Source organism: Neofelis nebulosa, chromosome 18 (assembly GCF_028018385.1).
Source record: "Neofelis nebulosa isolate mNeoNeb1 chromosome 18, mNeoNeb1.pri, whole genome shotgun sequence".
NCBI classification, from domain to species: domain Eukaryota; kingdom Metazoa; phylum Chordata; class Mammalia; order Carnivora; family Felidae; genus Neofelis; species Neofelis nebulosa.
The window spans coordinates 35,355,347-35,379,895 of record NC_080799.1 but is presented as its reverse complement, the minus strand read 5'-3'; the positions used below and the strand labels follow the sequence as shown (position 1 = coordinate 35,379,895).

Below are 24,549 nucleotides of genomic sequence, written 5' to 3'. Positions count from 1 at the left end.
TGATGAATATGCTGTTGACTTAGTCTTTGGTCTTAGACATCACAAGGCCACTTGGATGGCCTGAGGCCATCTCTCTGCCTTGAAGCAGAGCCTGCCCCTTTCCATTGTGTGGTGACAGACGCTCTGTCCTTTTGTCCTGGCCCAGCTGTGCCACTTTACCCCACAGTACAGGGAACTAGCGCCTGGACTTTGGGGAAGAATGGAGTCTATTTTATCCCTTCGTGCGCAAACGCTGAGCAGACACAATGGCTGCTTCACTCCACCCGTTACCCCCGCGTGGGGCTGCTGCCGTGTCCTGGCTCGCTGTGTCTTCTCCATTTAAAGCAGCCACTTGGGGAGCCACAGAACTTAACCCCACAGCCCTGACTCGACCACTGTTGAGCTCCTTCCATGAGTGGGGGCGTATTGACGCTGGCTCACCCCCTGAGTGAGAAGGCTCACAGTCAAGCATAGGCGTGTGCCAGGAGATTTCTGATTCCCCATAATCCTTTCTGTGGTGGCGATTATACCAGGGGTGTGGTGTGGCTGGAGGGTCGTGGGGACGCCCTGTAGAGAGCAGTGAATTGTGTTGGGGCAGGGAGGTTTCTCACAGAAGGTGACAGTTGAGCTGGCCACTGGGAGGTTGGTTTGTCTTTAGTGGCCCTTTGTGGAGTCCCTTTGCCTGCATGCAAGCTGGGCTGCCCGAGGTTAGCCAGGTCTTGTGGAGGCTGGAAGGCCTGGGTGTTGGGGTCCAGCGTTGGGGCATTCTTCCTGGGACAAGGGATCGATGTCTCCAAACCTCCGTTCCTTTATCCGTTAGGAAGGGGTCACCAGCGCACATCTCATGGGTGGATATAAAGGTTTAATGTGTATCTCAGAACAGAAGATTTGTAGCAGATCTGGGCCCTAGGCGTGTTGTGTTTGGTTCAGGCAGAGTTGGCTGAAACACTGCTGTAAAATTAGGTGCCAACTGATTGACGTGAAGATCTGAGTTTCTGTCTCCTTTGAAAAACCACAAGATGGGGCAACTGCATGTTGGTGTTGCTGTGCGGTGCTGTCCGCTGGAGCCCAGTAGCAGCTGCCGTCTCTCCAGAGGCACCCCTCAGTCCCTTCCTGTCCCTCTTTTCTGCCCTCCCTGCCCACTGCACTCATTTCCATTCTGTGCCTGACCTTGGAGGCATGGGGGTTGGGAGGGAAGATCTGATCTTGGGCTTGTACATGCCTCTCTCGCCTATACGAGGCCGCCCTTTGTGCCCATTCTCTCTTGCTTCTGCTTTGGAATGGTGGTGGGTTTTTGGGCATCGTGGAAACTAAACAAACAACGGCACTAAACTCTCCACTGGGCTGAGAGTGCCAAGCATCCTGTATGCCTGCAAACATGAGCAAGTCGGCCTTGCAGCGGTGGCCACGCGTTGGTGGTGTACCTGTCCCTTGCCAGGCTCTGATGTGGGCCGTTGGTTATAGGGTGAGGGAATATTAGGGTGTGGGTCTGGTCTATAGTCTTCCGGAAATCCCTAACGTGTAACCGTCTTACTGCTTACTGAATAGCCATAACGTCTAGAAACACAGTGTTGTGTTAATTTTTAAAACCTCCATCTGATTAATTCTGCTAGGGCAGTGGTTGGCAAACTATGGCCCGTAGGGCAAATCCAGCCCAAGGCCTGTTCTTGTAAACAGCTATGCTCGTTCCGTAATGTATTATCTATGGCTGCTTTTGAGATGTCAGAGCAGAGTTGAGGAGTTGGGACCACATGACCCACAAAGCCTAAAATGTTTACTGTCTGCCTCTTGACGGAAAAAGTTTGCTGACCTCTGTCCTGGGGCACATTAAAGGTGCAGGTTTATTCAGTGAAAACTAGAAATACAAATCATCTGAGACAGCCCATCACATGCTTAGGACTTGATAGAAACTCAGTGTTAATTGCACTTAACATGCACTTAACTTCATGGGTTGCATGAACAACTCATATAATATCACTGAGTGTATCGTGTGTTTGTTGTATAAGATCACTCAGTCATTTGCTGCCACCTGTGCCGCTGTGTAGGTAATCGGTGCAGGGTGAAGGCCATGGGAACAGAAAGGCGCAGGGCCACAGCCCGGACCAGCAGTCACAGCAGGGCTGGCTCTCCCGTGAAGGAAGAGCTGTGCTGGCAGCTGGAAGCGTGTGCAGGCGCGGGCGTGGCTTTTGGTAAACTTGCGGGGAGATATTCTGACATCCTTGCATGCTGTGAGAATTGCACAGATGAGGGGCGCCCGGGGGGCTCAGTCGGTTAAGCATCCGGCTCTCGGTTTCCGCTCAGGTGAGGATCTCACAGTTTTGTGGGCTCAAGCCCCACGTCAGGTTGTGTGCTGAAGGTGTGGAGCCTGCTTGGGATTCTCTTTCCCTCTCTCTCTCTGCTCCTCCCCTACTGTCTCTCTCAAAATAAATAAATAAACTTTACAACAAAAGAATTGCACAGATGAGAAGAAAAAACTGACTTGGTGGGGCTTTGCTGGATATGTCCTTGAGCAGATGAGAGGAGACAGGAGTCAGAGCACAAGTGGAGGTTTCAGTTATTTAGCCTCTCAGAGCCTCAGTTTCTTCATCTCTGAAGTGGGATAATCACATGTACTTTCAGGAAGAATTTCCTAATTGCAGCATTGCTGACAGGCCAGATAACTCTGCCGTGGGGCCGTGCTGTGTGCTGTCGGAGGTTTAACAGCATCCCTGGCCTCCACCTGCCCCGTGCCCCCTCCGACTTGTGCCGACAGTATCTGCAGACATTGCCCAATGTCCCGTGGTGAAGGCAAAATCACCCTGGTTGAGAGCCACGTGTCTCCACCCACCCTTCGTAGGGCCTCTCGTAACCAAACCTCTCAGAACTTGCTTTATTGGACTGTGCCTGTTCCCTGTTATTAGGCTGATGATGCAGAAGTGAAGGACCTCTTAGCGTCAGACCTCCTCAGTGGAACCAGAAATATGGAAGAGAAGTGAGGCGGGGGCTGGGTGCTGCTATCTGGAGTCCTTTTGCCCTCCTGCCCCCCCCCCCCCTTAACAATTATTAAACCAACCGTTTCAAAGTGAACAATTCACTGGCATTTACTACATTAATGGTGTCGTGTAACCAGCATCTCTGTCTAGTTCCAAAAGATTTTCATCACCCCAAAGGAGACCCCGGACTCATTAAGCACTTGTGTTCTGTCTGTGTGGATTGACCTATTCTAGTTCTTTCCATCTTTTAAAGCACAGCTCAAGTTCCTACTTTTTCAGTAAGCCTCCCTGGGCCCTGGCAGAATGGCAGTGCAGCATGGTACAGGGAGCACTAGTCCGGGAGTCAGGCAGACCAGGGGCTTAGCCTCTGTTGCACCACTGATTCTGCCACGTGACCTTGGGCAGAATTCCTGGCATGCAGCGGGCACCCAAAGAACATTGCCCTCTTCTTCCCTTCCAAGTACCTGTTCAGTGCATTGCAAGGATTAGCCTTCAACCAGAGAAATACGTGGCGTGACTTTACGTCTGCCGCTGCATGGAGAGCCAGGGAAATACTACTGTTTGAGTGTGTATGTGGCCTTGATCAAATGACCTACCTCCTCTGAGAGTGGCACCTTTATTTAACCTTGACCTCCAGGGTCCTTGCAAGGATTAGAGCAGGAATGTACATAGAGTGCCTGGTATATCTTGATTGTTTTCCCCTCCCTAGAGTCCATGGGCCCTTTATCACTTTTATCCCCCTCAGGGCAGTGAGCACAGAGGCCTGGATTGCGTAGCTTCCCCGTGCTTGAGAGAGAAAGCAGCCAGTTGAAAGCATTTCTTAGAGCCAGATGTCTGACACCCCTGGGGGGTATAGGGCTGTCAACAACAATAATAATAGCTAACATGTAACAAGTGATTGGTATAGACTAGGCACTGTTTTAGGTGCAATGTGGATGGTACAGAGAGGATAAGTAACTTACCTATGGTCACATAGCCAGTGGTAAGGAATCTGGGCTATCCCATTCTTTTTCTTTTCTTCCTTTTTTTTTTTTTTTTTTTTTTTTTTTAATGTTGATTTATTTTGGAGAGCGAGACTGAGTGCAAGCAGGGGAGGGGTAGAGAGGGAGATACAGAATCGGAAGCAGGCTCCAGGCTCTGAGCTGTCAGCACAGAGCCTAACGTGGGGCACGAACCCACGAACTGAGAGATCATGACCTGAGCTGAAGTCTTAACCCAGGGAGTTACTGAGGCGCCCCTGGGCTTTCTTAACCCCTGCTCTTTCTCCCTAGGAAGTAACTGAAGGCTGGAGGTTTGTGGTAGAAATTGATTTAGGATCCTCAGGATTCTAAACATTAAAAACAACAAAGATACACATACACATGTCATATCTGTGTTAGAGCCTCAGGGGATCACTGCATTTCTCCGACAGTTTTGTGGCCCCCTGGGGGTATTCCCTGGGGTACCTTTCCATTTTCTATTTTCATTTTGATAGTGATCTACCAAGAAATTCAAAAGAAGCCTGTTCGGGCCCTTCTGGTCAAGGGTGTGGACTGAGGGCTGCCCTTGGAAAAGGCAGAGAGCAGGAAGGCTGGGGCTTGCTTCCCAGAGAATCACGGAGAAATCCTTGCCGAGTCGGCAGTGGGGCTGTGACTGCAGGTTTGTTACAAGGCTTGAAAGGCAGCAAGATTTAGCAGACGGCCGAGCCAGGAGCTAGTGGACTTGAAACCGAATCTTTCCTTGAGTACTTCCCATGAGACCAGCCTTGGGTGCTCCCCACTGAGCCTCAGGGCTCCGGTGAATGGAGCCACTTTATCTGTGTCAGGGGTCGAATGTCCATCCCTTAATGGCACCCCCTGCCGCCCTTCTTCACTGGGAGGAGGCGGGAAGGACCCTGTGGCATAGATTCTTCTGCCTGTCTTGTCTCCACCAGGGCCCCATGTTCCAGACTGCAGAGCTAGGAGAACATGATCTCATGCAGAAACCAGTGCCCAGAGAAGGGAAGTGAGTGTCCCCGTCACGTGGCCAGCAAGCCGCCCTATGGAGATAACTCATGATGCCTTGTGACTTTCCACTGGTGCTCCTTCCACTGCTCCTCAGGGCCGTGGCCTCCCGGGCACCCCCTGCAGAGACTGCATGCCCCCAAGGCCGCCTGGGCTCCCTTTGCCCTACGACACTCCTTTCTCTGAGTCCGCAGTTAGGGCCAGGGTGGCCACAGGTGCCTCTTCTGAGGTCAGGATGGTGTCACACAAGTGCACTTCTTACCTGCAGAGGGATTACAGCCAGGAAGGGTGAATGGAGGGCTGAGGCCCGCACAACCTCAGATCGGTCCTCCGTAGTGAACAGGCCTTTTTTCGAACCACAAAGAGAGGCTTTGCAAGGTAGGGCAGAGGAGGCTGCTGACATCTCATCTAGGAAAAGCAGTGGGTCAAGACACTGTAGAAGAGATATGGGATCATCATGCCTGTCAGGAAGCATAGGCTGTGACGTCCTTGCTGTTCAGGTGTGGGTCAGGAACCAGCGGCCTCAGCATCACCGGGAGCTCGTGAGAAATACCAAATTCCAGGCCCCACCCAGAACTGCTGAATCAGAACCTGTCTTTGAACAAGACCCCAGGAGATTTGTGTGAATCCAAAAACTTGAGAATCACTGTACTAAAAATGACCAGTAGCAAGATGATGGAGATTTTTATTTTCTTGGCACATTTTTTTCTTCTAATTTGTTTTTTATTGTGGTAAAATACACATAACAAAATTCACCATCGTAACCACTTTTTTTTTTAAATTTCTTTTTCCACGTTTGTTTATTTTTGAGACAGAGAGAGACAGAGCATGAGTGGGGGAGGGTCGGAGAGAGAGGGAGACACAGAATCTGAAACAGAATCTGACACAGAATCTGAGCTGCCAGCACAGAGCCCGATGCGGGGCTCGAACTCACGGACCACGAGATCATGACCTGAGCCGAAGTTGGACGCTTAACCAACTGAGCCACCCAGGCGCCCCCTTTTAATATTTATTTTTGAAAGAGAGAGTGTGTGCACGTGCACATGCGTGAGTGAGGGAGGGGCAGAGAGAGGGAGACGCAGAACCCGAAGCAGGCTCCAGGCTCTGAGCTGCCAGCACAGAGCCTGATGCGGGGCTCCAACCCATGACCTGCGGGATCATGACCTGTGCTGAATTTGGACGCTCAACCGACTGAGCCACCCAGGCACCCTGCAGTATTTATCTTTTTGGGGACTTAGCATAATGTCCTCGAGATTCAGCCATCTAGCAGATTGCAGAATTTCCTTCCTTTTTGCAACTGAATAATAATGCATTGTGTAGATAGACCACATTTCGCTTATCCCTTTATCTGTCGATCGACACTTGGGCTGTTTCACATTTCAGCCACTGTGAGTGATGCTGCTGTGAACAGGGGTGTACAAGTATCTCTTCAAGACCCTGCTTTCAATTCTTTTGGGTGTCTATCCAGATGTGGAATAGATGGGTCATATGCTAATTCTATCACATAAATTACTTTTATGATAAAAGAAAATGGCAAGGGCATTTCAGGGTGGAAAGCCTTGTCGAGTTTCCAGCTGGCACTGCCCAAGGCCAGGTAGCGTTGTTGGATGCAGTACTTGGAAGAAGGAAGAAGGAGAGCCCGACTTGTCCATCCTGGCGTTAGAGAAGAGCGGGAGCCAAACATGTTAAACAAAGAGTAGGATTTATTGACAGACACAGGTATCAAGAGAGCTGTTTGGGGGGTCTTGGGCAGGTGGCATCTTCAGGCGTCCTGAATGATGCTTCATCATGGCCTTGTGAGGTGGGAATGACATCGAGGCCATCCTTTCTCAGAGCCCTCCAGAAAAAATAACAGTGGCAGAGTTCGGGAAGTCAGTTGTATCACTGTGTGTTCGTGACTGGCTTTATCTCTGGGTCTGGAGTGAGGCAGCAGCCTTGTGTGGTGGCCTGGACATAGACTCTGGAAGGGCATGGTCTTGACTGAGGATCACAGTTCCACCAAGTGGTATTCAGATGAGAACAAAACCTACCCCAAGCCTGTGATTTTGGTCTGTGAGGCCCTTTGTAACTGGCTCCTGCCTGCTGTCTCCTCTTTACTTCCTCCTTTTGGCTTTTTGCTCAAGTCACAGCTGATTTCCTTCTGATCCTGGAAGACTAGAAACCAAGCTTGTTCCTGCCTCTGGGCATCTACCCTGGCAGCCTGCTCTGCCTGGAATGCTGGTCTGCCGTGGCTCTCCAGGCTTGCTCCTGGTCCCCATACAGGGCTCAGCTCACCTGTTGGGTGGGCGGAGAGGCCTTCCATCGCCACCCTGGCCGCTGGGGCCTCTTGCTTCCTCCCTGTCTCATCACCCATCTGCTTTTCTTTCGACTATGACTCTCTGACGTCCTCCCATTGTAGGTTTACTTAGGTGCTCTGGGTTTCTTCCCTAATAGAAGTTTTGCTCCATGAGAAGATGGCTCTTGTCTACCACTTAACTCCTGTATCCCCAGCACTTGGGACACTGCCTGGCACACGGTAGAAGTTAGATTAATACTGAGTGCACCGCACACAATGCTGTTCTCCCTGAGCTTCACCTTCCCTGTCTGCGGTGTGGTGGTGGTGGTGGTGGGGGGGGATCCCGATCCCTTGGTTGCAGGGTGGTTGTGGAAATTACAGGGTGTGATCATGCCGAGCACTGAGTATAGCGGCTGGCATGCAGGAAGTGCTCCACACACGGTCACAGTGGTGGTCAGCCCAGTGGCCCTGGCATGATTTGGATGAATCGCTGACCGTCTGTGGGGTGATGCCCAGCTGGTACTCCCTGGTGAAGCCCGTGTTGAGTTGCCCAAGAGAGAAGCAGCTTGGTGATACTTCCAGGCTTATGGCGGGGGGCATCTGCTCTTGTACCTCTGAATTTGAGTCTCGTTTGAAATGACTGTGTTCTGTGTTTGGTGCATCACAGTACGTAGCCGTGTCTCTGTTGATTGGGGTCCCTGGGCCTCGCAAGGGACCGCAGATGTAGCTCTGACAGGGTTCTGCTTGGTGCTTTAAAGTGTGCCTGCCTTTGACCCTCATAAAGGGAAGTTGAGCACACACTACGTGCATTGGTTAGGAATGCTTTTGGCCGCAAGTAACAGCCCGGCATAGAGCGGTTTGAGCAAACAGGGTTATTTGCTGTGTGAGAGGTGGGAGATTTCTGGTATTGGTTCAGCAGTGAAATGGCATCAGGGCTGGAGTCTCTGTGATTCCCTTGACCTTCCTCCCAAGCTTGTTGCTTCATGGCTGCCCGGTGATGCTCTGGCTCCCCCCAGGGTGTTTATGGTGAAGGCGTGAAGGATGGAAGGAGGAGTGAAGCGATTACCATCTGTTCTTTGATCAGGAAGGCATGGTTTCCCCACTGCCCACGGCCCTCTGCTTTCTAAGGCCAGCCTTCCAAAAGAGGCTGAGAAAAGGAGTAATTTGGTTTTGCAGCTTGTACCGCAGGAGGTGGCCTGGGGAAAGGATGCCAGAGAGAGTGAGGCCAGCCAGTGGGCAGTGCCTGCCATACTAGGGAACCTCCGTTATAGTTATACTGTGGGTTCTCACCTGGGGGGGCAGTTTGTTCCCGGAGGACATTTGGTAACATCTGGAGACATTTTTGTTGCCACAACCAGGGTGTGTGTATGTGCGTGTGTGCGTGCACTCGGTACCTGGTGGGTGGAGGCCAGGGATGCTCCTGACACCCTGCCGTTCACAGGGCAGCCCCACCACAGAGGATGATCCGGCCCAAACGTTAGAAGCGCCAAGGTGGGGTAACCCTGGGTTAGACTATGCTGGACACGTTCTTCAACTTCGGGGAATACTAGTTCAGCTGCTTTCCTGTGATGCCTAACAGGCAGATGGCCAGACTCCATTGTAATGATGTAGATTATTGGTACCTGGTCTTGTTGTTCTTCTCGCAGAGGCGGCTGGTGCTAGGTGGGGACAGCCCTACACCACGTGGCAGAAAGTCTCGATAAAAGGCTTACGTGCAACATAACTAATGACGCCTTGTTGCATTTTAGGATCACAGAACAATGACTTGAAAAGACAGTTTCTGCTGGAGCGACTCCTGGATGCAGTGAAACAGGTAAGAGGGAAGCTCGCATTTGCCTCTGAGGTCGAGTAACGGTGCCAGGCAATTCACATGGGGTCATCTCTGCCCTTCCACGTGCGCGGACTTACTCCCACTTTCCGGGAGCAGTGAGGCTGGCCGTGTTCCCCAGGAAACGATAGGGCAGGTGAGGCAGTCCGAAGGAGCGAGGGAGGGGCGCCCGCGTCCTGACTTTCTGATACCTTTGGAGGCCCCTCGTCCTTCGTGACGTCCCCGTGGGAGGAGCGTTGGTGTTGGTTTCGAAGTCTCCCTCCAGGCAGTTTGATGGCAACGCTTCTGGGAGCTGAGGTGTGGTTGGAGTTAGCGCCCCCCCCGCCCCGGGCACAAGAGCAGAGGCAGACAGGAGGGAGGATGGGCCCTCCCGGAGGGACCCCTCCCAGGGTACGGTGGGCCCTCCCGGAGGGCTCTCCTCGGTGCCGCTTTTGGCGTCCGGCTTTTGGCCGGGCCTGGAAGCAAGCTTTGGTTTAGGCTGGCGTCAGTGTGCTGGCCTGGCCTGCGTGAGTCACACGTGCATCATTTAGTGCATGCTCGTCACGTCCCAGGCCCCCTGCTAAGCGCTCCCCGTTGAATCCTTCCCACCAGTCTCTGAGGCACTTCGTGCAGTTGTTTCCAGTTTACCCACAAGGAAACTGAAGCTCCGAGAGGTCCAATACTTTGCTCCGGAAGTTACAGGTAATAAGTAGCAAAGTGAGGATCCGACCCTGACCTCCAGGTAGCTCACACTTTGGAAAAGCGACTGACAGTTACATGCATGTTAAGAGCCAGGTAGGGCGAGAAGTGCTTCTGGAGAGATGTGTGTCGAGCGTGGGACTGAGCCCAGAGAACTTGGCGTCTCCCCGGCCTCCAGGCGTCCTGGTGTGGTGCGTGGTGGAGAGGACACAGGCTCAGGTGCCGCTGGAGTCGAATACCAGCTTCACCGCCTCCAAGCTGTGTGTGTCGGGGCCTCTCATCCAGCCTCTCTGAGCAGCCTGCTTCTCTGTCATCGGGTCACCGCTCTCCAGAGCGCTGTGGAGGGAACCGCATTTGTTAGAGTAGGTACAGGGCCCAGCGCCTGGGCCACAGCAACGGAGCCCACATTACTCATTTCTTGCTTTATTCCACAAGTGGGAAATATAAGGAAAATGAAGAGGCAAGTGGAACCACTTTACATCTATATATTTAAGTGTATTTATTTTGAGGGGAGGGTGCAGAGCCCAACGCGGGGCTTGAACTCACGGACCTGGAGATCATGACCTGAGCCGAAATCAAGCGTTCAGGGCTCAGCCGACTGATTTCACCCAGGCGCCCCTGGCACCACTTTAAGTGTAACCGTTAAACAGAAATAAATGGGAGCTGATGCCCAGAGCTGCTGTTATTATTATTGTTGTTAAATATTTTAGTGGGTGAAAGTGTACATATGGTTTTTAAAAATCAATCTTACTGATGTATAATTGAGGCATGCAATAAAATACACTAATTTTAAGTATGCAGTTCCACGTGTTTTGACAAATACATCATTTAAATTCATTAATGCATTCATTCTTTGGATGAATAAGTTCCGGAATCTTGCGAGCCTGCTCCCCACAGAGGAGAGAGTGGCCGATGGCCGTGCGATATTGTGAATTGAATGGTATAACTAAAAATGGTTAAGACGGTGAATTTTACGTTATCTATATTTTACCACAATTAGAAAAGAAAGAATGGTTTGCTTTTATCTGTATCCACCCTGGGTGAATTGTCATTCGGCACAACCAGATGACATGTTTGAGGCTTGAATCATGCTGCCATAATTTCCTAGCCAGTCATAACAACTCTGGGGCCCTTTCCAAAGGCACCCATCACCACAGATTTGTGTAAGTATTAATTGTCGCCTGTGGGGAGCTCTGTGTTCAGACAGTCAGCTGCTGACATACAGAAGCTTCCTAGAAAATCTGCACAAGGCTGTGTACTTCAGTTTTCCTCTTAGCACTGTTTTCCCACACGCCTTCCTTCTGTGCAAGTGGGAGATAAAGGCTTCAGTAGGTGGCGGCTGGAAGGCTGCCTCACGTCTTGGCTTGACACCTGGGACAAGGGGACACCCCGACTCGGTACCTGGAGTTTCTGGCCCTGTGTGTCCCATGACCCCGAAGGCCTGTGTGGGCTGTTTGTGACGTTTGAGTGTCCCATCCCAACCGCTAATCTCAGCGGCTTCTTTTTCCGTGCAGTGCCAGATCCGCTTTGGAGGGAGAAAGGAGATCGCCTCGGATTCCGACAGCAGGTAAACGTGTCGCTTCTAAAACCATCTACTGTCAAGACCAAAAAGGCGGCCAGAGCTGAGTCGCTTCTGTGTTGTCTCTGCAGCCGAGAGGTGCGGTGATTCAGCTTGGGTAAGCTGTGGACCACCTACGCAGTGACGGCTCGTGTCGTGTATTCGCGGCTTCCTGTACTACTCCTTCTGGTAGTCCGTTCTGAGGAAATTGTTTGAAATACCTTTCTGCATAAGGTTATTTTCAGGGTAATTGATAATGATGGCAAGTCAGAAATCTAAGCAGAGCATCAGTAGAACAGAATGTCACATAGCCATTAAATTGATGTCCACACAGCGTTGACTTGAAGCAGAGAAGTGCACATGTAGTAATTTACAAATTATGTAGTTAAAACGAAAAGACCAGGATATAAAGTTATGTCGATGCAGAGTGATGCTAGCTATGTTAAACCACCACTCTGGCGAAGAACATACCAGAATGTGAACACAGGTAATCCTGGGTCTAAGAATATTGGGAATCTTTATACTTTCTGTTGGTCTTCATATTTTATACTGTGATTGCTTGTTTCCTTTATACATATATAAAAAAGAAGCCCCAAAATTGGCATTGACTTTCCTGACCCGGGAAGGACTGACATAATTGTGTAAGCTTCTCACATTGCCTGGGAGGAGATGGGAATGTTTTGGCAAAGGTAAGAGACACACAGGCATTTGCTTTGTGAAGTCATTCAGTGATTGATGGTGGCGGGAGGAACATTCCCCGCAAAGGAAGGGAAATGAGGGAACTCGCTTGCTTGGTGCTCATGTCATTCTGGAGACTGGCCGTGGCCCGGCCCACTCACCCCAGCCCGCCCAGCAGAGCCCGTTCCTGGTCTGTCCTTTCAGACCTGTGTCTGTGACACACTTTACCAGCCGGAGCAAAGCGCATAGCGCCACATTGTCATAGAGCTGCAGGGACTATTTGAAACTGGTGCAGGTTTAACACTGTACCCCTCCCGTATCCTATCTCTCCTTCACCTGGTTTTTCTCCCTGGCACTTACCACCAGCTGACAGACTATATGTTAGGCTTGTTTATTTTGTTGGCTTCTGTCTCTGGGTGTTGTCATGTCAGCTTTGTGCAGACAGGGATGTTTGCTGTCTTGATCACTGATGTAAGTCTGATGCCTGGAAGCGTGTAGAAGGTGCTTAGGAAAGACCCGTCAGGGTGAGCGACTGGGTGAGCGCGTGCACGGCATCGTATCGTAGTCAGCTGTTTAATCTGTGGCACCACGAGGCTTGTGAGCTTTGAGGGCCGAGGGGTGACTCCTCTAGCGTGTGTCTCTCTCTTTTGCACAGACATTTTGTGCCTGTCGCACATTTGGTTCTTAGTATGTGGTTGTGGCATCAGTTCATTAGACTGATTTATTGTTTCAGTTCTCTTTTGTTTCAGTAGATGAAATTATTGTTATTACAGAACTTGCCATGTTGCATTGTAATAATAACTGGTTTATGAATGCTTTTGTGCCTTGACTGTGAACATGGAGACAGCAGGCAGGCCCTGGGTCCTGACCTCTCTCCTTCCCAGCAGAGTACTCATAAGCAGTAAGTAAAACGGACGTAAATCTGTAGGTGTTTGCTGGAAGATAAAATAGCCATGGAAAGTGCCAGAGCAAAAGCTTTATCCTTAAGAGTATAAAAGCTGTATCCTTACTGAGATTTTTATTTACTTACTTGTCAATGTCTGTTTCTGTTTCATTGATCTTTTTGTCTGTCCTTCCACCCGTATCATACAGTTTTAATAAGTGTAAATATAGAATAATTCTTTTTTTTTTATGATTTGCATTTTACAGTTGTTCTTGAGGCTCTACTATGGGGCCTGGCCTTGGTCAGCACAGGGGTCCTGATTTGGGGACACAAGGTCCACCTGCATCAGAATCATCTGGGAGGCTCACTCATTAATGATGCAATTCTCCCTCCCATCCTAGACCAGCTGCACATATGTGTGTGAGTGCGTGTGCATGCATGTGTGTGCATGGGTGAGGGTGTGTGTGCTCAGGACTTCTCCATCACTTTTTTATTTTCGTAATTATCCTGTTCTTTTCTTGAGAGAGAGAATCCATCTCTAAATGTTAAATGAATGTGTTCTTATACAATAGAATATACTACTAAAGGTTTTAGTAGGTAAAATATTAGGTTTCATAGAAGTTAGAAAGTTAATTCCTTCAATGAGAGCTGTGGTTTATGGCTAAAAGGAGGGTGCTGCTTTATGTTAATAATAATGGTTACTGCTTCTTATTTATTTTGAGAGAGAGAGAGAGAGAGAGAGAGAGAGAGAGAGAGTGCATGCACACACATGGCAGAGAAGCAGAGACCGAATCCCTGGCAGGCTCCACCCCATCAGCACAGAGCCCGATGGGGGGCTTGAACTCACAAACTGTGAGATGGTGACCTGAGCTGAGATCAAGAGTCAGATGCTTAACCACCTGCGCCATCCAGGTGCCCCAATAGTTACCGCTTCTCACGTCGCTGGCCACTCCTTGTGCATGTTGACGCTTAGTCTCCTACACAGTGTCTGGAGTGGTGGTGTTATTCCTTCTTCACGGATGAGAAAACAGACTCCGTCAAGTAGAGTAATGCAGCCAAGGTTAGACATCTGAGAAAGTTAGAGTTGAAAGTGGGACCCTAGTTTCTTGGGTTCCGAAGTCCATTCTTCCCGTGTTAGGCTACAATTAGTGATTATGTTGATTTTGAAGCTGTGTTTAAAGAAATTGTTTTGGGGCGCCTGAGTGGCTCGGTTGGTTAAGCATCCGACTGTGGCTCAGGTCATGATTTCACAGTTCGTGAGTTCTAGCCCTGCGTCGGGCTCTGGGCTGACAGCTCGGAGCCTGGAGCCTGCTTTGGATTCTGTGTCTCCCTCTCTCTCTGCCCCTTTGCTGCTCACGGTCTGTCTCTCAAAAATAAATGAACATCAAAAAAAATTGTTTTTCCCCCACACTGAGGGTTCCTTCTCCATATCAGAGTCTTGGTCTTATCTTTGCAATATGTTTGGGTAGAGGTGGCACCACCTTTATACAGGAAAGGCCACATCATTGTCCTTATATTGTGACAAAGCTTAACCTTGCAGTTAAGAACATCTTGTTGTGGGGTCTGGAAAGATAGATGAGTCCCCTTTCTTCTCCACCCCTGACAAATGGCCCAGCACCAGAGGTCACCTCACATGTATTCACTGCTTTCCAGCTCCCCGCTATCACCCTGTCCCGGTCACCACACCCCCCATAGGATGGCTGCCATCGACTGACTCCCTGCCTTCCTTTTTGTCCTGCTTCCTCTGCACAGAGAGACTTACAAAGAATGCAGTTGCCGTCCCTTCACTCTGCCATAGAGAACCTTCGCTCTTTGGAAAAAGACTCGCATCCCTGATACAGTCTGGCTCTTTGCTCCAGCTACTCTGGCCTGGCCTTTTCTGGTTTTGTTTTGTTTTGTTTTGTTTTGTTTTGTTCGTTTTCAAAGTCTTTGAATAATTGTCGGGGAAGTCTTCAGGTCCCCTGACTGCAGTTCTCCCCCTGCCCCACCAGACCCCAAAGTCCCAATCATCTGGATCTATTTTCCTTGCTCTGTACCGTGGATCTGCACACTTTCTGTGAGGGGTTGTCCTTTGTGACCCCTGCTCAATACTGTCAGAGTCTAGAAATCTCTGTTTCACATTATGCGTTGGTACGATGGATTGATTACGTTTATCTGTTCAACTGCATGACAAGCTGGAAATAAACCTATTTTGCGCACACTGTGTCCACAGTGCCTGGCACATAGTAAGTGCTCAATAAATATTTATTGGGTCACTCATTTGTTCAGCAGGTAGTTGCTGAATGCTTAGCTGGTGTCAGGTTCTGTGCTGGACATGGGGCCTTCTCAAGTATTTCAGGAGTGTTTCTACCCTTCGGGTGGCTTTCTTTCTACTGGGGAAGATAGCCCAGTGGGACAGTGATTACAGAACATGACTTGAGGGCTATGTCTAGGAGGTTGGGGATGTGCCCTGGGCAGGCTGGCGGGAGAGAGCTCTGGCTCTCACTGCCTGGCTTCGAGTCTGGCTCTTCCCCTTTGCGGTTGAGCCACCTGCCTAACTTTTCAGAGTCCAAGAATTAGGTCTACTGTGATATCTTGATTTAAACAGGAAACATATTTGTTTTTTGCCATTCTTGGCCTTGAGCTGTAAAACCCCTGGAATTTCCAAAGTGATGAGAGCCATGAAGGTGTCTTCTGTTATGTGAATACAGTGACTTTTAGAAAGTCCCAAAGGTTGGGGGCTGGTGGCCAGGAGAACCAGCCACGCTATTAGATGGCTGGAACTTTCTTTCCCAGCAGCCCCCCCCTCCTCCCTCCCCGGGGCAGAGGTGAGGAGCTGGAGGTGGAGTGCAGTTGCCAGCTCCTGGTGATTTAATCAGTTGTGCCTATGTCATGAAATCTTCATACAAACCCAAAAGGATGGGGTCCTGAGAGCTCCTGTGTTGATGAGCACACAGGGGTGCAGGGAGAGAGGCGCTCCTGAGGAGGGCACGGAAGTTGCGTGTTCTCTTCCTTTACCTGGCCCCGCGCAGCCCTCCCCCCGGCTGTTCCTGAGTTCACATCATCCTCTTATAATAAGCTGGTTATCTAGTAAGTAAAATGTTTCTCTGAGTTCTGTGAGTCGCTGTGGCAGATTCATCTAACCCACGGAGGAGGCCGTGGGAATGTTTGAGATACACAGCCGGTCAGGCAGAAGTACAGCTGACAGCCTGGGCTTGTGACCGGGGTTGGGGGGGGCGGGGGGATGTGTGGCGTCTCATAGAACTGAGACCTTGTTCTGAATAGTACTAATTCACCATAGCCACACTTTTGGTTTCGCGGAGGAAAGCTCTATTAATTATGAGGGAAAGGGAACATAAGCAATTCAACAATTCCAGTAAACATAAAGAGGGAGAAAAATACAGAGAAGAACAGAGAAGGCTAAATTCATCAAATCGGGTACTCACAACATCCAGCCTTCTGGCTGGGGGAGCCCAGCGGCGAGCAGCCCCGTTGGAGTCCCGATGGAGCGTCCTGAGCAGAGCGCCCTCCCCTCAGGTGGGACTTCCGACTAAGTCTTCCCACCGGGGCAACATCTACACTTACCCGTATGTGATTTATTAAGTCTGCCCGAGTGCGGTCCTGAGCAAGCCGTTTTTTCCTCTGTTTCTCTTATTGTATCTCACAATCTCTGGAGCCTGGGTGTGTGCATGTTTCTCTGCCTTCCCTGATCCATTCCAGGGGCCCAGCCTGGTCTGGCTCAAGGAGGTGAGGCGAATTAATTCCTCTTGGTGTCGGGGACAGAAGGGCCAGTTCTGATCCTGAGCCCGGATACGGAGCACAAGCCGACTAGTAAGCCCCCCATGACTGTGTGTGTGCGCGGCTCTGGGCGGAAATGCGCGACAAGCCACACCAACAGCTTCTTTGCAGAACAGACCTTCACCTGTGGGGTCTCTAATGTTGTCTCCTGGTGGAAAATGTCAGAATTGAGTTGAGGTGTAGGACACCCAGCTGGGGTCAGAGAATCGCTTGGTGGTGTGGGGAAAATGCACGCATCTGAAAAGGTGGTCGGAATCAGAGCTGCCCTGCCATTTGGGAGGATTAAGTCAGATACTGTGTGCAAAAGTGCCAACATGTCGGAGTGTTAGTTTCACTCCACACGGAGTGAAGTCTGGTGGGGACGGTCCTCACTCAGCTGGGACTCCTGCCACGCTGTCTACTGATGCAGGCACTAGCCTGCAGATGGAAGGGAAGGGCAAATGTGTATTAGTGAGACTTTTCGATGTTCCCGAAGGTGGAAGATTCCTTTCCACATAACTCTGGGTACAGTTCTCAGACCCCACGTCCCGAGACGTGTCTCTTCTGTGTCATTCTCCTATAGGAAACTGAGAACAAGTGACTGCTAAGATATAATGGATAATTGGAAGGGATCTTCTCTTAAAAGGCCAAGCGTTACCTTTGAAGGCCATTGAAAATGGACTGTCGGGGCGCCTGGGTGGCACAGTCGGTTAAGTGTCCGACTTCAGCCAGGTCACGATCTCGCGGTCCATGAGTTCGAGCCCCGCGTCAGGCTCTGGGCTGATGGCTCGGAGCCTGGAGCCTGTTTCCGATTCTGTGTCTCCCTCTCTCTCTGCCCCTCCCCCGTTCATGCTCTGTCTCTCTCTGTCCCAAAAATAAATAAAAAACGTTGAAAAAAAAATTAAAAAAAAAAAAAAAAAAAAGAAAATGGACTGTCGTAGATAAAGTTCTGGGCATGACTGTGAGTGTTGGCTTAGGGTCATAGCCAAATTCCAGTTGGTTGGACGAACACCAGTAGGAGCTTTTTAAAAAAATTTTTTTTTTAATGTTTATTTTTGAGACAGAGAGAGACAGAGCATGAACGGGGGAGGGGCAGAGAGAGAGGGAGACACAGAATCTGAAGCAGGCTTTAGGCTCCGAGCCGTCAGCACAGAGCCCGACGCGGGGCTCGAACTCACGGACCGCGAGATCATGACCTGAGCCGAAGTTGGACGCCCAACCGACTGAGCCACCCAGGCGCCCCACCAGTAGGAACTTTTGAAAGGCTGGCACACAGCTGTATCTGCCAAGGCTCTTGGGCAACAAGCAACAGGAATCTCCAGCTAAGGATGTTGTGGGCTTGTAGAATTGATGGAAGGCCGGGTTTGGAGATGGGAAGGAGTCAAGACAACTTTGGAAGGCTCCTGTGCTGGACACAGGGGCCCAGAGGTGTCTCTTAGCAGGAATGCTGGTCCAGTTAAGGTGCTGCTGCCAGAGTGACTCTCATTCTGGTCAAGATTGAAGGTCTAGGGAGGAAACACCTGACTGGCCAGTCTCAGTCTCAGGTCACATGACCACCTGCTCGCCACTAGCAGAAGGATTTGGCTGACGGAGCTTCCTCGGAGCCCGCTGGCTTGTGTAGTGCGAGGTGTTTCCTTGGGTCACCATCCCAAGACAGGATCCAGTGAGGCAGAAGTAAACTTTCAAATGAAATCTGGGTGCTGTTATGAAGGTGGCTGTTATGAATGAACACAGGGTGGCCATAATGCCCACCAGTTGTCCCCTGTTGCTGCTGTATTGTAGTGATAGGCTTTCTTGTGACAATACCATGTGGTTTAAAAATGTTCGTGTCTAGGGGCACCTGTGTGGCTCAGTCGGTTAAGCAGCAAACTTGGGCTCGGGTCATGATCTCGCAGTTCACAAGTTTGAGCCCCATATCCGGCTCTGTGCTGACAGAGCCTGGAGCCTGCTACGGATTCTGTGTCTCCCTCTCTCTGCCCCTCCCCTCCTTGTGCTTGGTGTCTCTCTCTCTCTCTCTCTCTCTCTCTCAAAAAATTAAATAAACATTAAAAAATAAAAAATAAAAGTGTTCATGTCTATGTGATCGGTGTCCTTTGATCCTTGCAATGACCCTGAGGGGTAGGCAAGCAGGAGTAGGGTAATTTCCCTGCTCTTACAGGTGTAAAATCTTGGAGGCTGGTCATTTTTGTAGCATTGACTTTGTATCTAGTACCCATTGGTGCTGGAGCATGCACTTTGGTTAGGTGGGTCACGTGGTTTGTAGGTGGTGAACAGGATTGGAGACAGACTTTGTTTTCCTACTGTGGTCCTGTTCTCTGACACTATAGCCCCTCGTGGTTTTCCTAACACACCGTTTCCCCAAAAAGTACTTAATATTAAGTGTTCAATGTCAGGGCATTCAATTCCCCTCAGCTGCCTAGTGGCTCAGTGGTTCGCCTTTTCTTTTCCAGTCAGCGATACTGGGGGAGAGACCTGGTTTGGTATTAATGTGAGGTTGAATGAAATGAAATTACTGATACTTGGTCCTTTCGACCTGCGAAGACAACAGTATCCTACGGTTCAAAGTGTGTCCAGCACAGCCCCCTCCTCCTGTCTAAACAGAGGCTTCGGGCTTAGCCTTCCTCCAGCAGAGCGGCACAGCGGCTTGCTCTGTGGGGCCCAGTGCTGCGACAGCAATAGAGTTTTCCCTTTTCAAACAGGCGTCTCTCCCGTGGAAAACAGGAGTCAAACCCAGGACAAGTAAACCAGCCTACCCATGTTCGGATGTAACAAAAGTTGCCCATCTGTTTGTGAATGGCTCAAGTCCGGGAAAGAGCGCTGCCCGTGTGCCTTTTGTACACAATGTTATTCTGTTACAGCGGAAATCGCAAAGTGTGAGCCTGTGGGAGGCAGATGTGTTTGATCTTTCGGAGATCACACAGCATCACACAGCAAGATGTAAAGCATCAGACACCACGGACATGAAAGGAAATGGCAGGCGAGGCTCCTTGCATGATTTTGTCCTCCGAAAGCCCCCCAGGAGGAAGTGGGGCAGTCAGCAGACTCCCGAGTGCAGCGTTTCTCCTCACCCCTTCCCGTCGGAGTTGCGGTCCTGCTCTGTTTGGCCCTCAGAACAAAGACCCATTCTTGTGCTTCATGAAAATTATTCCACGTACTGTCAGTCACACTGGTCTTGGGAGAGGCTGTAATGTGTGTTTTGAATAGTTTGCCTTCCGGAAATAATGGCCCAAGGACTCAGCACACACTGGAAGTCACCTCAAGGGCCAGATACGTTATTGTTCCTCAGAAGCGTCTCCTTCCTCCGTGGAATTACAGAACACCGTCTGGAAGGTGTCCATTGGAATTATCGGCAGCGACCCAAACTTGGGGCCGGCAGGATGAGTGTGGGAATTGGAGCTCAGTTTGAATCCTCGTGTCACCAGTCCCCAGTCATGTTGGACTGTGGGCAAGTTTTGACTTTCTTGTGCCTCAACGTCCTCATCTGTAAATGGGAACAGCAGTAACTTTATCGACTCAGTAGAGCTCTGAGTCAGTTCATGTGAAGCCGAACAGCCAGTATGTTTCCAGAAATTGTTAGCTATTGTTACTGTCGTTGTAATTTTATGTAAAGTGTCCGGACACTTGGTAAATATTCTCTGCGCACTGGGTCTCTTTGCCGTGATGGGTGGCAATGGGTTGGCTTTGAGTATTTGTCTCAGAACATTTAGGAAATGTACATTTTTGTGATCCTTTCAGGGAATGTTGTCAGAAGAAGTCGGAGAAAGGAGCATTTCTTCTCCTTTCAAAGCTTGCCAGGGAAGAGTGATTTGTTTTGGTGATTTTTCTTTACCTGTGAAGAGTTAGAAACATTCGTGAACTTTTCAGGAAGCTACAAAACAAAACCAGCTGACCTTTACTGTTCCTTAATGTTATTCTCAGCACAGTTGAAAACTGTCGTTATGGATTCCTCTGGACACTTAAGAAACCAAATGGCTTTGTCAGGCATTCCTTTTCTTCTTTTAAAGGTCTTGTTCATCATGTGATTTTTGTCTTCAGTTTGTCATGGGTTTCTTCCCAAGCTATTAGTTTGAGGTGTTGCCTGGATGTTTTAATTCTTCTCATCCTGCAAAAAATCTTGGGGTTCATTAATTGGATTTTCTATTCTCCTGAGTACTTCATTTCCACTTTGAGGATCTCTAGTAGGTGGTTCCACATTATGTGTGTGTGTGTGTGTGTGTGTGTGTGTGTATAAATAATTTTTTTTAACATTTATTTATTTGAGAGAGAGCGAGAGCATGCCCAAGAAGGGGAGGGGCAGAGAGAGAGGGAGACACAGAATCCGAAGCAGGCTCCAGGCTCTGAGCTGTCAGCGCAGGGCCCAACACAGAGCTCAAACCCACGAACCGCAAGATCATGACCTGAGCCGGAGTCGGATGCTTAACCGACTGAGCCACCCAGGCGCCTCTGTATATATATATTTTTTCATGTTGTATATTCTTTTATTTTACTGTAGTGATCAAATGAATTGATTTCTTTTTGGAAAAAGATTATTTTTAGCTATAGGGGAACTCTAGGGCATTTAGCAAATCTGAGCACATTTCCATGTCTGAATATCAATAAATATTTGTATTGTTTATAGCCACTGACAATACTGCTTGGCCCAGGGGAAACAATATGCAAGCACTGTCATCACCATCACCATCATCATCACTGTCCCGATAGCAGAGAGAGGCCATGAGCCTGAAGTCTAAGCTCTGATGGGAGAGGCCCACCCAGCCACAAATCACCAATTACCAGCCGTGTAATTTTGGACTTTATTATCTTCTCTAGGCCTCTGTTGTATCATCCAGAACATCAGATAATCATGGTCCCCGCTTCCTTGTATATAACAATGTTTGCTTGGCACAGCCAGTAAGAACTTACTAAAACTCAATACATTGTCTCCCTATGACTTGACATACCAGTGTTTGGGCCAATTTGGAAACGAAAGGCTAGAATGATCGCTCATTAATTCCTCTATGCCACAGTTATCTATCGGTAGACTACTGTGTTGGCATTAGGGATGTAAACTGGACGAGATGTTTCTCTGATTGAGTCCAGGAGACGGGCATGTAAATTGCGGACAGTCAAGGAGGCCTGTAGTAACAATTACATAGTATAGACGTGAGAGGTGAGTACTGGGTCTTTAGTGGTCACATGGGAAGAATGGGAATTCCAGCAGCAGGAGTAGCAAGTGCGAAGGTGGAGGCAGGCATGAGCAAAAGGGGGGATTGTGGATGATGTGTTGTAGGTGTTGGGAGGTGATCTGGAAAGTCACTAGGTGTTTGAACTTTATCCATTAGGATATCATTGTTTTTCTTTTTCTTTATTTTTTTTTAAATCTTATTTTATTTTAAGTTTATTTATTTATTTTGAAAGAGAGAGAGAGAGCAAGCGATTGAGCAGGACCTGGGGAGAGGCAGAAAGAGAGGGGGAGAAGAATCCCAAGCATTGTTAGTGCGTAGCCTGACCTGGGGCTCGAACTCCTGTACAGTGAGATCATGACCTGAGGTGAAACCAAGAGTCCGTTGCTTAACTGACGAGCCAGCCAGGTGCCCCTAAATTGTTTTTTTTTAAATGTTTTATTTATTTATTGAGAGGGAGAGCATAAGTAGGGGAGGGGCAGAAAGAAGGGGGACAGAGGATCCAAAGCGGGCTGTGTGCCGACAGGCTGACAGCAGTGAGCCCGATATGGGGCTCGAACTCATGAACCACCAGATTATGACTTGAGCTGAAGTCAGACGCTCAACTGACTGAGCCACCCTGGTGCCCCTCTTTTTTTTTTTTTTTTTTTTTTTTTAAATTCATTTTGAGAGAGAGAGAGAGCAGGGGAGGGCCAGAGAGAAGAAGAGAGAGTCCCAAGCAGGCTCCACGCTGTCAGCGGAGAGCCCAGTATGGGGCTTGAATTCATGAGCTGTGAGATCACGACCTGAGCCGAAATCAAGAGTTGGATGCTTAACTGACTGAGCCCCCCAGGCACCCCAGTTAGGGTATCATTTCTTAGGCTGTGGCTATTTGCATACCATTTTCACAGTTTTTGCCATTTCTCTATACGTCTGAGCCAGGTGTTGGCTTGTGGTGGAATTTGAAGGCCCTGCCTTATGACTCTGGTCTTGTCCTAAGTAACGGCATCAGTGATATCAAAGACGGACGGCTGGTTATAGATTTTCTTGATGCATTGAAGTGATTAACATAGAAATGTTCATCTGTGTCCCTTCTGAAATTGTGTCATGGACTGTATGCCATGGCAAAGTGTGGCGTGGGTGAGAGAGAAATAAAGGACAATATAGTCAGATCTGCATTTCCCGAGGAGGTGGGGGGGATGGGTGGGGTGCGATGGGGCCCGGGGAGCAGGGGACAGGGGGGCTGGGTGGAGGGAGTGCTCTTGGGAGGAGAGACGGAAGGATCGAGAAGCATTGTGACCGAGCCTTGATAAGCTTGAGGTGCTGACTGGACACGGAGGATGAGACGTCCGTTCTCTGGCTCTAAGGTGCGGCCAGAAATCAGAACAAACTGGTTTTCAATTGTTCCCTTTTGTTTGAAAGCAGGCTTCGGCGTGAAGTTTTCTTTCTCCCAGACTGTGGTTTCCCACCAGGCTTGGAGACCCATGGGCCACTGGCTTAATGCCCCTTCTGTGTCTCATTTCCCATTTATTCCCTCCTTCTGCATCTAGGGACTCTCGTCTCTGTTCTTTTTCCCTTTTAATGTCACCAGCCCCTTCAGCTGATTTCCTTCACAGCCGCCAGCCCCTGTTCCTGATTTTGAAATGTCTCTTCTGCCGGGAGAAACCGGGACAGTGTTTGCTTCCGGAGAGAGCTGGAGGTCTGTCCACCCCAGAGAAGACAGATCCTTTGTTGGTGTTAGTAACTTGTGAAAATGGTCGGAAATTACGATTTAACCCATTTAAGAATTGCTTATTGTTTTGATTTCTCGCTCTTCTGGTAGAACATACATTTGATTTTTTTTACTTTCTTTTTACACCCTCAAAACGCTCACACTTAACACTCTCTTGAAAACTATTGCCTTGTGAGTTTTCGCCCTTACCAGGCTTGCATTTTTTTTTCTGGTTCTGTGTCAACTTTTTTTTTTGTTCTCTTTTTTACTCCCTTCCCTCCCTCTGGGTACCTTGTGTTCATGACCGAGATTTATTTGTTCTGCGGTTTTCTCCATGTTCTCAGAATTTTTACAAATAAAACACAGGTTTTATTGCTATTGTTTTACAAAAATTGAATCCTATGTAACGTTCGGCTTCTGCATTTTCTCTCTTGGCCGAACCCTTTCCAAGTTACGGTTCCAATAATCGTTCTAATTACTTTTAGTTTTTTAATTCTACTAGTTTTTATTTTTTTTAAAGTTTATTTATTTATTTTTGAAAGAGAGAGAGTGAGCGAGCAGGGAAGGGGCAGAGAGAGAGGGAGAGAGAATCCCAAGCAGGCTGCACACTGTCAGTGTGGAGCCTGATGCAGGACTCAAACTCCTATACCATGAGAATATGACTTGAGCTGAAATCAAGTGTCAGGTGCTTCACCAGCTGAGCCACCCAGGTTCCCCTTGAGCATCTTTTCTTTTTCTTCTTTTTTTACAAAAAAAAAAATTTTTTTTTAACATTTATGTACTTTTGAAGGACAGAGAGAGACAGAGCGTGAGCCAGAAAGGGGCAGAGAGAGAGGGAGACACAGAATCTGAAGCAGCCTCCAGGCTCTGAGCTGTCAGCTCAGCTTGAGCAGAGCTTGAGCTTGTGAACCACAAGATCATGACTTGAGCCAAAGTCAGACACTTAACCAACTGAGCCACCCAGGTGCCCCTCTTTTTCTTCTTTTGAGAGAGAGAGAGAGAGAGAGAGAGAGAGAGAGAGAGAGAGAGAACGAGTGAGCAAGGGGCAGAGAGGGAGAGAGAGAGAGAATCTCAGGAGGGCAGAGGATGATGAATCGTGAAGTGGGGC

General features: G+C 49.1%; 1 protein-coding gene across 3 annotated transcripts in view; it reads left to right on the top strand.

Moving 5' to 3' along the window:
• SNX29 (sorting nexin 29) overlaps window positions 1–24,549 on the top strand; it is a 495,833-nt gene that overhangs the window by 9,338 nt on the left and 461,946 nt on the right. For all 3 annotated transcript variants that reach the window (XM_058711881.1, XM_058711878.1, XM_058711879.1), the window contains exons 2-3: window positions 8,957–9,021; window positions 11,229–11,281. In XM_058711881.1, the coding sequence (XP_058567864.1) occupies window positions 8,957–9,021; window positions 11,229–11,281 (118 nt within the window). The remainder of the gene's footprint in view (window positions 1–8,956; window positions 9,022–11,228; window positions 11,282–24,549) is intronic.